The sequence below is a fragment of the Lemur catta genome, chromosome 5, assembly GCF_020740605.2.
Source record: "Lemur catta isolate mLemCat1 chromosome 5, mLemCat1.pri, whole genome shotgun sequence".
Taxonomy (NCBI): Eukaryota; Metazoa; Chordata; class Mammalia; order Primates; family Lemuridae; genus Lemur; species Lemur catta.
In genome coordinates this window covers 79,703,495-79,717,752 of record NC_059132.1, presented here as the reverse complement: position 1 = coordinate 79,717,752, position 14,258 = coordinate 79,703,495, and the positions used below count along the sequence as shown (strand labels likewise).

Here is a 14,258-nt window from a genome sequence, read left to right as displayed (position 1 = left end):
CCATGTCTCTTTACTTTCTCATCAGGAAAAAAACGGTAAGCATCTAAAGATACCTTAAGCATTATTGATAAGATAAGCCTCGGGCCGAATCCAAGTCTCTGGGCTCCAACAGAATTAGCGGTCAATGCAACTATGCAGGGAAGTTCCCACTTTTCTCCAAAACTGGGCTTTATCAAGAGGTGAGACTATGTTCTCCTCATATATATAGGTAAAATATTTCACACACATTCCCATAAGGGAAAAATGGACTATAATAAAACAGTTTTATTAGGAATCAAAACTATGCCCTCTTCTGGACTCTCGGCTTCAGCTCTTTGGAGTGTAACGTGAAGATCAAATTATAACAGTATGACAATAATAAGGCTCCTATTGATTAAGAACTGCTAGTTTGTGTCAGGTATTGTGCCGAGTGACTTACGTGTTCAATCTTCGAAACGACCTTCCGAGATAAGCATTTTTATTTCCATTTTCCAGAAGAGCATATTGAGAGAAGTCACACGCCAGTTAGTGGCAGACCTAAGGCTCGAATAGAGTTGCCTCTAAAGCTTTCTACACTACAATGGTAGGAAAGACAATGGAATGCAAACGAAAAGAATAAAAAGAATTGGGAATTTCAGCGAATGAGAAGCCAGGTACAAGCGCAGGAGCGCCGCATGCGCGCCGCCCGAGCGCGTTGAAAAGCCGCGGGGAGGCGGTGCCGGAAGTCAGGCCGCGGCTTCCGGGCCTCGCGCCGGAAGTGGCTCCCTCAGCGCCTCCTCCAACCTCCGCCGGCTAGAGGCGCTCTAGAGTTCGAGCTGCGGGGCCGCCACGAGGTGTCCGGATCTTGCTTCCAAACGCGTCTGCAAGTCGAAATGTCGCACCCTTCACCCCAAGCTAAACTCTCCAACCCCAGTAACCCCCGAGTGTTCTTTGACGTGGACATCGGAGGGGAGCGAGGTGAGGAGAGTGTCTGACGCTCGCAGGAAGGACCGTAGGTTCCCGGGATTCGGGGACTCCAGGAGGGGCGGGGAGCGCGCTGTTCGGGCCGGGGGCTGCTCACTGTCGTGGAGGGGGGCGGGGATGGCTGCCTAGTCTGGTCCGCTGGAACAAGCCCGGGTGTCTAGGGCTAGGTCGAGCCATCGCCCTTGTCCCAATGCCATCGGTCGTGCAGAAGTTTCTAGAAATGTCTGGTTCAGGAATTGTGGCGGCCTTTAGATTTGCCTCTCCTGATCTGGTTCCACTTCCCCGCCACCTTTGCACCACTTAGCATGAAATAGGATTGTTTTAGGTTTGCAGTGGGCCAGTTCAGAAGGCTCCTGGGATACGCGACTGCTAGGCTCCAGGCACGCCATATGTTTTGGCGCACAAAATACATATATCAGCATCTGCCATGTTATTTATAAATTAAAACCACTTGTTTGCTTATTGCCTTTTCCTTGTTACTGATTTTTAACTTGGAAGTCCAGTCAGATAGGCGAGCATTTTCTGTATTTTGGCACCGGGAAAATGAACTCAACTTAGCCATGTGGTTGCCTAGGTTACACAGCAGCTCAGAAGTTCCTATGCTCTGGTGAGTTAGGAAGCATGTTGTTTTGTAATTGAATCGGTCTTGTTCTGGAACATGTTAGAATTACTGGCCAGGCAGTGTGTTTGAATGCATGTACAGGACACACACATTTGCTCGTCCATTCTGTTTGTTATGGAACTAGTGGTAGATTTATTTTCACCTGTCTTAGAAGCTTTCTAGAGGAGAAACTTTCTCAGCTTTTGCTTTGGAGGCTGCACTAGGAAACTTCGTAGAGCACAAAGGCTACAAGTATACATAAAACTTGGCTAACCTGACCACTTTAAAGGATATTGAATTTTCTCTTGTTGGTTACTTCGTGATTGGAGAGTCTGAGTACCTCTTGAAGAAATTACTCAGGGTTTAAAACCGTAGTACTTCCTGGTGTCCCTTCTATGGTGCTAATCTACTGCTGGTTACTCTAATTGGTTGTGATACTTTGTATGATGTTTCGAATCTATTTAGATACATGACAGTAAACTTTTGGTAGATTAAATCTGAATATTAGAAAAATGACAGTAAGGTCCACCAATCCCACTACTGATATATATATATCCAAAGGCAATGACGTTGGTATGTGGAAGAGATCTGCACTCCCATATTCATTGCAGCATTACTTGTGATAGCCAAGGTAATGGAATCAAGATAAACGTCCATCAGCAGATGAAGGGATAAAGAAAATGTGTTATACACACAGTGGAATACTAGTCAACCTTAAAAAACAATGAAATCCTGTCATTTTTGACAACACGAATAGATATGGAAGACATTATGTTAATTGAAATAAGCCAGGCCCAGGAAGACAAATACCACATGATTTCACTTATATGTGGATTCTAAAAAAGTTGACCTTGAAGTAGAATGTGGGTACCAGGGGCTGGGGAAGTGCTGGTCAAAGGATTCATAAATTTCAGTTAGAAAGGAGGAATAAGTTCAAGATTCTTGTACAACATGGTGACTATAGTTAATAACAACATACTGTGTTCTTGAAGTTGCAAAAAAAAAAAATGACAATAAAAGGGGATTTGGTAATTCATGAGTCATCTTTTGCCATAATTATACAACTGTCTTTATTATTTGCCTGTTTGGTTGGTTGTTTCACATACTGACAAGATTTCATTTTCTTTTCTTTTAGTTGGTCGAATTGTCTTAGAATTGTTTGCAGATATTGTACCCAAAACTGCAGAAAATTTTCGTGCACTATGTACAGGAGAAAAAGGCACTGGACCCACAACAGGGAAACCTCTCCATTTCAAAGGATGCCCTTTCCATCGAAGTATGTGTAAATTTTCTGAATCTGATTATTCATCATAATAAATAAGTCCTGTTCTTTAGGAGTTAGGGAAGAAAACACTAAGTAGGGAGTGAAGGTTAAAAAGTACTGTTAGTTTCCAAGCAGAACCTTTGACATCTGATGGAGTAGCTTAGTTTCATACAGGCTAGGCTGTGAGAGATGGAATTACTTATGGGGAGGTAAGAAATGGACTACCGCAGCTTTGCAAGTCCTCTAACTCCTTCACTCCAAGGTGATTTGATTGAAAAAGGAAGGGCGTGGCCGTGATTGATAAGCTGATCTTAGTTTGCTTGGTAACAAAAAAGTTATGGGCATGGTTGCTTAGGAAGGCTGAGGATTTGAAGTCTCAATGTCTTGAACACATTGGTGATATGTGATTAAAATATGCCATTTTATACTGCTTATCACACTTTGTAATCATACCTTTGTTTAGTAATTGATGGTTCCCCCAAATAGACTGTAGTCTCTGTGAGTTCAGGAACTCTATGTTCTTACTGTTATGTCTTAAGAATCTAGTATGGTTGTTGAGTAGGCACTCAGTAAATATTTGTTTAATAAATAGACTAATAAGTTAAACTATAATGATATGAGTGGTTACTTTTTTAAAAAAACTTGATTTATTAAAAAATTAACATTGATATTTAAACTATTGATTTACTTTCATGTTTAATAAACTATCAGAAAATGCTATTAAGGTATTTGCAGAAAATATATAACATAGCCAGGCTGAGACTGCTATCCTTAGAAAGGTCTGTCTGCAAGAATAGCACTTGGGAACTTGGCACTTGAACCATTTCCTAAATCATAAGGGTGATTTGCTATGCCTAGATTGTACAAACACATGATTTATGCTGAACATCTGCTTTTTTGGGGGGGAGTCTAGAATTTTGGTACATGCTGGGAAGAGAGTGCCTGCCTACATGACAGAGAGTGCCCAATAAATACCTTGGGTGCTACTGAGTCTCTTGTTGCCTCTTCTGGGCAGAAACATTGTACACGTGCTGCTGCATTTTCATTGCTGGGGGAAGTGTGTGTTCTATGATCCTTCATGGGGGGGGAGAACATAAGGAGGCCTGCACGTGGATTCCTCCAGACTCTGCTTATGTCTTGTCTTCTTTGAACCTGGCTGTATGTCCTTGCTACTGGGATACAACCAAGTGCTATATCCCGTGAGCCCTAGGGATCTTGGAAAGTGGGAGAGGTCTTGGTAAACCTTGACACAAAGTGGTAATATTTGCTCAGGTATTTCTGTTAGGGTATAACAAATTTACAGGCAATAATTGAGTAACTCTGATGTGCCCAGCCATGCACATAGTTACAAGATGAAAAACAGGACTGTTGCTGTACTTAAGAGGAATTCATTGTTTGCTGGAAGAGATAGATCATTATGATGTATTAGAGTCAAGATACTGTGGGCGAAAAATTAGGAGATACAACTTTGGGATGTTTGTGACAATTTTATAGGGGAGGTATCAGGCAGTAAAAGTAGGTTGGACTCAGATTGTGAAAAGCCTTTAGAGTGTGGAGTCTTGTGGGTATGGCTGTAGAAAGACAGGAGAGTGACATGACTAGAGTCATGGTTTAGGAAGGTTGTCTTAATCATTACATACTTGTCAGTTAATATTGTTGAAGTCATCATGTCTCAGTCACTAATAGCCATTTTCCTTGTTTGTAGTTATTAAGAAATTTATGATTCAAGGTGGAGACTTCTCAAATCAGAATGGAACAGGTGGAGAAAGTATTTATGGCGAAAAATTTGAAGATGAAAATTTCTATTACAAGGTGAAGTAGAGAAAATGCATGTTATTGCTGTTAAAAAGATTGTTTTCTGTCTGAAATATGTGTTGGATTAAGACACCAAAAAAAGTCATCTGTGCTTAGATTCTCCTTTTCTTATAAAAGGAATTACATTTGTAAATATGGGTCTTTAGTATGGCAAGTTTTCACCCAGTAATGAATATCAGAGTTATTTCAGTGTGATCCAGATTGGTTTTTTGTTTTTTTGTTTTTTGTTTTTTTTTTTAGTTAAGCTGATGAGTTTTTAAGTGCAGCCACCATATGGCAAAATTGTTTCCAGGAAAAATATTATCATTATTGGAAGGATGGTAACTTGTGTGTCTTTATTTGAATTTGAAGAGTTGATAAAACTATCACTAATATCTGGGGTGTTAGGGGATTTGCAACTAGTGAATATGGTTAACGTCCCAGCTCCTACTGGAGATTAGTGGTGCCTGTGCCTTCTTTATTGTCCCCAGATGTAACTGGGATATACTGCATCGTCAAGTTATGAGGATGAACACGTAAGTACAAAAGTAAAGCGATATCTTTGGAAGTGAGGAGTATGAGCAGGGTAATAGGATAATTTGAAAAGAAAATGACATCAATCTTTTAAATAGTATTTATTGACTGCAACTGTATGCTCAGTACTGTCACTGGCATCGAAGGGTTTATAAAAATGAAAGGCGTTGATGACCAGGAATTTATAATCCTACTAAGAGATAAGATTAAAACACATGGGACAACTGAATAATGGAATGCACATAAATGCTAAATTGATGGAATATCCTTGCTTGTATAACATTGATAGTACATAACTTGAAAGGTATGAATTATGTGGTCCAAATTATTAGGGAAGACATTGAGGAGGAATGGGTACTTCGCTGTGCAAACTGGGACTTTCAGGGTGGCTAAAATTTGGTTGGGCAGGAACTAAAGTATAGATGCAGGATTGAAGAAGGGGTGTGGGTGAGAAATACAAAGGCAGTGGGAGGCTTAGGAAATAAAGTTAGTATCCTAGTTAATATTGCAGTAAACAAAGGAAGCTACCAGAAGGTTGAAACTAAGATTACATGACAATCACATTGATAAAAAGAAAGTGGGGGGGTCTAAAGAAAGGACACAGTTCTTGCCATCTACAAACTCGGTGGCTTTGAAAGGTGAATTTGATTTAGATTGAAGGGGTAAAAGACATTTTAGGTAGACTGACTTGAGACATGACATATACCATGAGTGTTATAATGCATGTACCAACAAAGAATACATTTAGAAAGCCTAAGAGATGAAGTGAAAAGTTGAAGAAACTGGGTTTTACAGAACCTTTGAACAAGATGATGATGCCAAGGCAGAATTTTGGTTTCAAGATGTATGCAGCATTTTGAGCACTTTCTGAAGAGGTGATTCACCTGAGATGAAAGCCGTTAAGATTTGTGTTCTTTTGAGATTAGGAAAATACCTAACTGAATGCCTTATTTATATTCAGCATTCCAAGGCCAAGTGTGGTGGCTCATGGCACTTGGAGGAGTCTGAGCCCAGAGGATTGCTAGAGGCCAGGAGTTTGAGGTTGCAGCGAGCTATGATGACAACACTGCACTCTAGCTCAGGCCACAGAGTGAGACCTTGTCTCAAAAAATAAATAAGTAAATAATTGCAATATCGGATTACTATTCCCAGTTTATTGATATGTAAAGGAAGACTCATAATGTTGGGCCCATTTATGAATGTGGGAAGACTTTTCAGGTCTTCCCAGAAAAAAGAGCATCCATCATAGAGAGGGCAAAATATATTACTAGATTTCATTAATGCTGCATCTTAAATACGAATTATAAGCATCTTCTCAAGATGGCCAATTTAGAAACAACTCCCCACCTCCACTATTTCTGTTATCTTATTTGGATTCATGAGCTTTTCTTAAAGTTTAAAAAGTGATTAAGTATCCCATGTTTTGTGAATTAAAGGCTGCAATTTTTTTTTTTTTTTTTTTTCCAGAGACAGGGTCTTGATCTGTTGCCAAGGCTAGAGTGCAGTGGCAGGATCATAATTCACTGTGTCCTTGAACTCCTGGGCTCAGCAGTCCTCCTGCCTGAGCCTCCCAATTAGCTAGGACTACATGCACATGCCACCATACCTGGCTAATTTTTCTTATTTTTTGTAGAGATGGATGGGGGTCTTGCACCAGCCCAGGTTGGTCTTGAACTCTTGGGCTCAAGCAATCCTCCTACCTCAGCCTCCCAAAGTGCTGGGATACAGGTGTGAGCCACTATGCCTGGCCAAAGGTTGTGATTTATACAAAGAAAAATGTAATTTAAAAATTTTAAAAGTAAAAAAAGCAAAGTTTGATCTAGATAGGTCTGTCCATACCAGTTTTATGTGAATAGTCAGTAAAAGAACAGTTCAGACTAATACCTCTAACTTTGATTTTCTTTTAATGATTTTATTTCTACAGCATGATCGAGAGGGTTTATTGAGCATGGCAAATGCAGGCCGAAATACAAATGGTTCTCAGTTCTTTATCACAACAGTTCCAACTCCTCATTTGGATGGGAAACATGTGGTGTTTGGCCAAGTAATTAAAGGAATAGGTGTGGCAAGGATACTGGAAAATGTAGAAGTGAAAGGTGAAAAACCTACCAAAGTAAGTAAAAAGTTACAGTGAAATACACTTATTTTATTAGTTGCTATCTTAAAGAAATTTAAGTAAAAGGATTGGGTGATTATGGGCTGGAAAAATTGGAAAAACATTAGAATGGCTTTTGGTATGGGAGCCTAGATCTGCCACTTTTTAACTGTTTTCTACAATGGGAAAGATGACTAGGGTAGTTTTAAAGAAGGCAATTTTTATTCTTATTTCAACTTCCATGTTGGTGATCTTTGCTAGATTACTTAAGTCTTCTTAGACCTGCAAAATTTTTGAGTCAGTATGTATACTAGTACACAGAAGAAAGAGGACGACAGTAAACCTAAAATCTTGTCTGGATCGTGCCATTAATAGAAGTTTGGCCTTGATCTGGTTACTTTTCTGGGCCTGTTTCTTCATTCTTCAGTAATCTAAATTGCTTAAGGACTAAGACTAGATTCTCTCTTAAGATCCTTGTGTTTTAAATGTCTGTGAATCATAATGACTGTAATACTATCCAACGTAAGTGACAGGGCTGTGAGTGGGAATTGGAAACTCAATTACCTGTAGGAGGTAGGCTGTCACTCAGTGTATGAAGGGAATAGTAGTAAACTGAAGGCTCATGCTGCACCTAAAGACAATTACACAGAGAATGATAAAATTTACAACTTAGTGTTCACTGAGCTCCTGAATAGCAATAAAATACAAATAGTGATATATCAGTTGGAATGTCTATAAAGGGCATTATTGTAATTATAGCAGATAGCCTTCTAATGTAAATCTGAATTAGACAGTGTTGCACATGAGTTCCAGCCATACAGCTTTTAAACCTAGACACATTTTTAATCTCTCACTAATATGGTAGTGCACTTCAACAATTTAGGATTATTTTTACAGTTGTGCGTTATTGCAGCATGTGGAGAATTGAAGGAAGGGGATGATTGGGGAATAGTCCCAAAAGATGGTTCTGGCGACAGTCATCCAGATTTCCCTGAGGATGCGGATATTGATTTAAAAGATGTGAGTATTTTCAGATTAGTTAAACTTTAATAAATAAAAATACTTAGTACTAAAAGTTTGAGGTTTTGTGTCAATATGTCATGATAGACCTAGCATTAAACCACATTACTTACTAAAATTGAACATTTGTATTTTTTATACAGGTAGATAAAATTTTATTAATAACAGAAGACTTAAAAAACATTGGAAATAATTTTTTCAAGTCCCAGAAGTGGGAGATGGCCATTAAAAAATATACGAAAGTTTTAAGGTAATAAAAATATTTTTAATAAGTTACTTTCAAGAACTTATAAATTTCATTATAAGCTGAAATTCAGAATTGCTCATTATATTTTTGGCTCATTACTTGTGGAATAACCAGGTGTGTTGAAATAGTTGCATTTCTTTTGTTGCCCCCAGCTTATTTTGAAAAATTTCAAAATACAGAAAAGTTGAAAGAATATTCCATAATTTCTCATACCTTTACCTACATTCACCAATTTTTAACTTTTGCTATTTTTGTTTTTGCAGAATAATTTTGAAAGGAAGTTGCAGATACCATGATACTTTACCCCTAAATATTTCAGCATATATCTACTAAAAAGAAGGACATTTTACATAACCACAATACCATTAAAATACTGCCCAAATAATATTGATAACATAATAATCTGTCATCCATATACAAATTTCCCCAATTGTTTCAGTTTTTTTTGTTTTTGATCCAGGGTCCAAATTAAGATCCTGCATTGTGTAATATTTGAATGTAATATCTCTTGGTTATTTCTCACTGTTAATGGTACCTACCTCCCCTGGTTTTTTATTCATTTGCATTTTTTGTGGAATCCAAGTCAGTTGTTTTATAGACTACCATTCATATGTGTTTGTTTCCTTAAGATTAGTTTGAGAAATATTTTGGCCAGAGGACTTAGGCAGGTGATGTTGTATATTTTCTGTGATATCACATCCTGAAGGCACATGTCAGTTTGGCTTGTTTTGAGTTTAGGGCACTTGGTTAGAGTGATGTCAGCCAGAAGTATATGTTACAAAAGTACCTTTTTCCCCTTTATAAGTAATAAGTAGTCTGTGAGGTAGTACTGTGAGATTATCCAGATCCTAATAAACTTTCATGCAATGGTTTTAGCATTGTAGAGGTGGGGGATCATTGAAGATCCTTGCCTAATTATTACACTGATGATTGCAGAGCTGTGATTTTCTTATTTTAACATTCTACATTTATTAGCTGGCATTCTTCTGTTTGCAAGAGCCACCCTCCCCCCATTTTTTAGTGTCATTAGAGACCCAGGGATATTTTTCAATTCAATTTGTTAATATACTGTTCCCATCATTCTTCTTGATACCCAAAGGGTTCCAAATTTATTCAGTGGAAACCCCCTTTCTTACTAGTTTGTGAACACTTGTTTACTTTCTTGCACAAGGTGTTCTATGCTCATCTTACATTTACCTTGCTTTCACATCTGGTATCAGCATTTTCTCTAAGGAGCTCTGATTTCTTTCAGAGAAAAGAAACTACTGAGAGCCAGGTGTGCTGTTTCTGGGCCCCTTTCAGTGGACAATTCAATACTAAAGGATTCTCTTCACCCATTATTCCCCATTTAATTCTCTTCACCAACATAATTACATTGGAAAGTACATAATGGGAACCTGAGTTTTAAAAACAGAAAAGTGTTGCTAGTGCATAATTAGATTTGGGAATTGTTCTTAAATTGGTCTCTTTAAATACTTTGGGAAAAAAGTTGAGGCAAATAAAAAAATCTCCTAAAGAAAAATAAAGTAATAAAGAGATTATGATCATTAATAGTATTAATATTAGCATTTGATGAGCTTTTTATATCAGAAATGACATAACAGTTTTTGACAGTTGCAGAAGCAGAGTAAGTCTTGTTTATGTGGCATTACATACTGCTTTTATTAATGGTTCTCCAGGTATGTGGATGGTTCAAAGGCTATTATTGAGAAAGCAGACAGATCTAAGCTGCAACCTGTAGCTTTAAGCTGTGTACTGAATATTGGTGCTTGTAAACTGAAGATGTCAAATTGGCAGGGAGCAATTGACAGTTGTTTGGAGGTAAGTCTGTTTGATCTTGAACTTTTTGAAGGAGTTGGATTATGACATATCAAGTTGAATAAAAGCAATTTTTATATACTTTAGTATATCTTATTATATAGGACCTAATGAAGCTTGATGAAACATAATCTGAGACATCTTGTCTCTAATTATTTTGGACCTTTAGTTCTTTCAGTTTATTCGTATTGCTTTTAACACTATCACATAATATCTACGAAGGTACTTTCCTTTTTTCCCCCCAAAGCATATATATCAGCTCATTTATTCATTTAAGACCACCTATTATATGCTAGGCATTGGAAGACGAAGCCAGGAATGGTCAAGAATATGAGTTGTAGAGTCAAAGACAGTTTTTTTTTTTTTTTTTTAATTAGGTCTCTGCCACTCACTAGCTTTGTGGTCTTGGGTAAATTCCTAATTTTACAGTCTTAATTTCTTTACCTGTAAAATAGAAATAATACCTATACCTCATGGAGTGGTTATAAAAGATTATATAAAATAATGTAAGGCATTTAGTACAATGCTTCGCACATTTTAAGCATGTAATAGAGACTAGTTATTTTAATTAAAAGACAGGTCTGTGCTCTTATGAAGCTGAATAGATTTGGGATAGCAGGGGGTCAATTTCAGTTTAGCGTTATTAGGATTTATATAGGGAGAATGGGTACTATTGGAATAAGCAGAAAGGTGTTCTCTTTATGAAGGCCATCTAGGTATGCTAACATACCTTGTAGAAAGGTGGCATTATCTTCCTCAAATAGAGCAGTTCTGACTCTATTCTGTAGTGTGTTTGAAAAATTTTCCAAACTAAACATTTTATGTATTTTGCATGTTAAGCTATGTACTTAGATCAGCTATGCTCAGAGCAACTAGAACTAACATGAGATCCTAATTTGGTAGGGTAGGTGGAATAAGCCATAAAAATATATTTAAAAGGGAGCATATAACAGGAAAAAACTTACCAAAAGAAAAGATTGGTCTTCACTCTTGATCTTTTTGACTTTTGTGAGGCAGATAATATATCCACTTCAGTAAAAATCAGAGTATGGGCCTTTAAAAGATGTTACATAAACAAAATTATTTTTAAAATGTTTCAGGGGAGAGACCTGAAACATAAAGTCTTTTAAAAGTTATTAAAAGTTATTCATATTCCTAACAAAACCCTAGATTTCAAGTAAAAGAGTATATGCAAACTTTTATTATTTATTTATTTATTTATTTTTTAAATCTTTTTTTTTTTTTTTTTTTTTTTTTTATTGAGACAGAGTCTCATTCTCTTATCCAGGCTAGAGTGCCATGGCGTCAGCCTAGCTCACAGCAACCTCAGACTCCTGGGCTTAAGCAATCCTGCTGCCTCAGCCTCCCAAGTAGCTAGGACTACAAGCATGTGCCACCATGCCTGGCTAATTTTTTTCTATATATATTTTTAGCTGTCCAGATAATTTCTATTTTTGGTAGAGACGGGGTCTTGCTCTTGCTCAGGCTGGTCTCGAACTCCTGACCTCGAGCGATCCACCCGCTTCGGCCTCCCAGAGTGCTAGGATTACAGACGTGAGCCACCACGCCTGGCCAACTTTTATTATTTATTAAGAATGGTTTTCTCATATAAATATATGAGGGTCCAATCAGGAGATAGAAAGCACAGTGCTGAGAGGAGCACCGGAAGAGAAACATCCTTCTCCCTGATGTCTGTTTAGTGCCCTCTACTGACAAAACATAGTGGCTGCTGGCAGAAGAGAGCTATTTACAGGTTTCAGCTCCATTTTCACAGAGCAGTGAAGGGTAGATTTGGACTTGACAGGCAATAAACTGAGATTTGGCATGTACGTTTAATACTTATAATTTTAATTTTATAATTTTTTTTGGTAGGCCCTTGAAATAGACCCATCAAATACCAAAGCTCTGTATCGCAGAGCTCAAGGATGGCAAGGATTAAAAGAATATGATCAAGCATTGGTAAATTTTGTTCTTAATGTTTAATTTTTTAATATAGACAACCACCTTATAAATCATACACCTAATTTTCTTAACGTTTTTTTCCAATTAAAGGCAGATCTTAAGAAAGCTCAGGAGATAGCACCAGAAGATAAAGGTAAGTTGGCAGTTTTTCTAGTGAAAGTTCATTTTGTTGTCTCAAAATTTATCCTTACGAACCATTGTTTCCTTTGCAGATATCAAATATTAACAAATATTCTGTAATATCTGCTGAACAAATAAATATCTCCATGGCATTGATCATATAGTAATGAACAAGATAGTCAAGGGACCTGTCCTCAAAGAGTTCTGGGCACCCTCAATAATGTACTAGTTTTTCACATATGTGAATACTGTTCGTATTTACCATATCATCTGAGATCCAGTTCCTATTACGGTAATTCTAGTTGAAAGCTCAGCACCTAGGCCCTTTTGTTAAGACACAGAGGTCTGTTCACCATTCTGTGGTGAACTTGTCTTGTTCTTGCTCTGTAAACCTATTTTGTCCTTCGTCAGTAAACTTCATTTCATGGCTTGTGGAAAAAAAAGAAACCTCAGCACTAAAAGATAACAGTATTCATGCTAAATATAACATTTGGGACATTCCTTGAGCTGAAAGTGGCCATAACCTAGTATTCTAGCTACTGGTTATATGTTTTAGGAAACTAACAAAAATAAGCTTGTTTTTCAGGTAAGCCAATTATGAACAGTCACACTAGATCTAGATATTAAAAAATATCTTTGCCTGTAATCCTAGCACTTTGGAAGGCTGAGGTAGGAGGATTGGTTGAGGCCAGGAGTTTGAGACCAGCCTGAGCAAGAGTCAGACCCTATCTCTACAAAAAATAGAAAAAATTAGCTGGGCATGGTGGCGTGCACCTGTAGTCCCAGCTACTCGGGAGGCTGAGGTAGGAGGATCGCTTGAGCTTAGGAGTTTGAGGTTGCAGTGAGCTATGATCCTGTCACTGCACTCTACCCCAGGTGACAGAGTGAGACCCTATCTCAAAAAAAAAAAAAAAAAAGTTTGGTTTCTTATTGCTAAAAGGAAACAAGGGAGGCAGTTACTGTCCTCTCTAATGAAGAAGGAGAAGGCAGAGCCCTGTGTAATTGAGTTCTCTCAGTTAACAGTCTTCTAAAAATTGTACTTTAAGATTCTTGAGTTCATATTATTCTTAGAATAGAATTTTCTGTTATTGGGGCTCAGTTACTTTATGGAGGAGAAAAGTTTTATCAAGGGGGAGTTAACTATCATTAAAAGTTTGTTGGTTATCTTATTTTTTGGATGTTTTGAGAAATAACTTGTATTGCATATTTTTCAGCTATCCAGGCAGAGTTGCTGAAAGTCAAACAGAAGATAAAGGCACAGAAAGATAAAGAGAAGGCAGTATATGCAAAAATGTTTGCTTAATAATAAGGATTCAGTTTTGCTTAAATACTGTGTGTTGATTGTATAAAGGCAATAAGGAAATGTAGGTTTTTGTCTATTATATATGATCCCTAATGTGTTTCCTTTGACACCTCAGTTCCCCATTGTTTACAGTTATAAATACTGATGGGGGTTTGCTGTTAAAGTGTTTCAATACATTGAAGTTGGTTTTTTAAAAAAATGGTTATGTGCATTTACAAAGAATAATGGTGTCTAGTTTGTTTTTAAACTCCTAAAGACACTTGTTGAATAAATAGGTGAAAGCTTAAGTTCATATATTTGTATTGTTTCCGTCAATTCTTTGATGCATCTATGGTTAGTTTGTGCTGGTGTTTTACACTTGTATGTAGTATATATATACTTGTTCAGGGGTGGGCAGACCTTTTCTGCAAAGGGCCAGATAGTACAGATGTTTAGGCTTTGTGGACCATGTAGTCTGTCACCACTACTCACTCTGCAGTTGTAACTCAAATTTAGCCATAGACAATGTGTAAACAATGGGCATGGCTGTGTTTCAATAAAACTAATAAAACTAATAAT

The 14,258-nt window shown here is 37.4% G+C and overlaps 1 protein-coding gene across 1 annotated transcript; it reads left to right on the top strand.

Annotated features, from left to right (window-relative positions):
* The first annotated feature begins 750 nt into the window (after positions 1-750).
* On the top strand, positions 751-13,994 carry PPID (peptidylprolyl isomerase D). Its single transcript, XM_045552182.1, has 10 exons — positions 751-936; positions 2,679-2,819; positions 4,513-4,619; positions 7,060-7,248; positions 8,128-8,250; positions 8,394-8,500; positions 10,177-10,318; positions 12,188-12,274; positions 12,368-12,410; positions 13,612-13,994. The coding sequence occupies exons 1-10, from the start codon at positions 852-854 to the stop codon at positions 13,698-13,700; spliced, it is 1,113 nt and encodes a 370-aa protein (XP_045408138.1). The 5' UTR covers positions 751-851; the 3' UTR covers positions 13,701-13,994.
* The last annotated feature ends 264 nt before the right edge of the window (positions 13,995-14,258 follow it).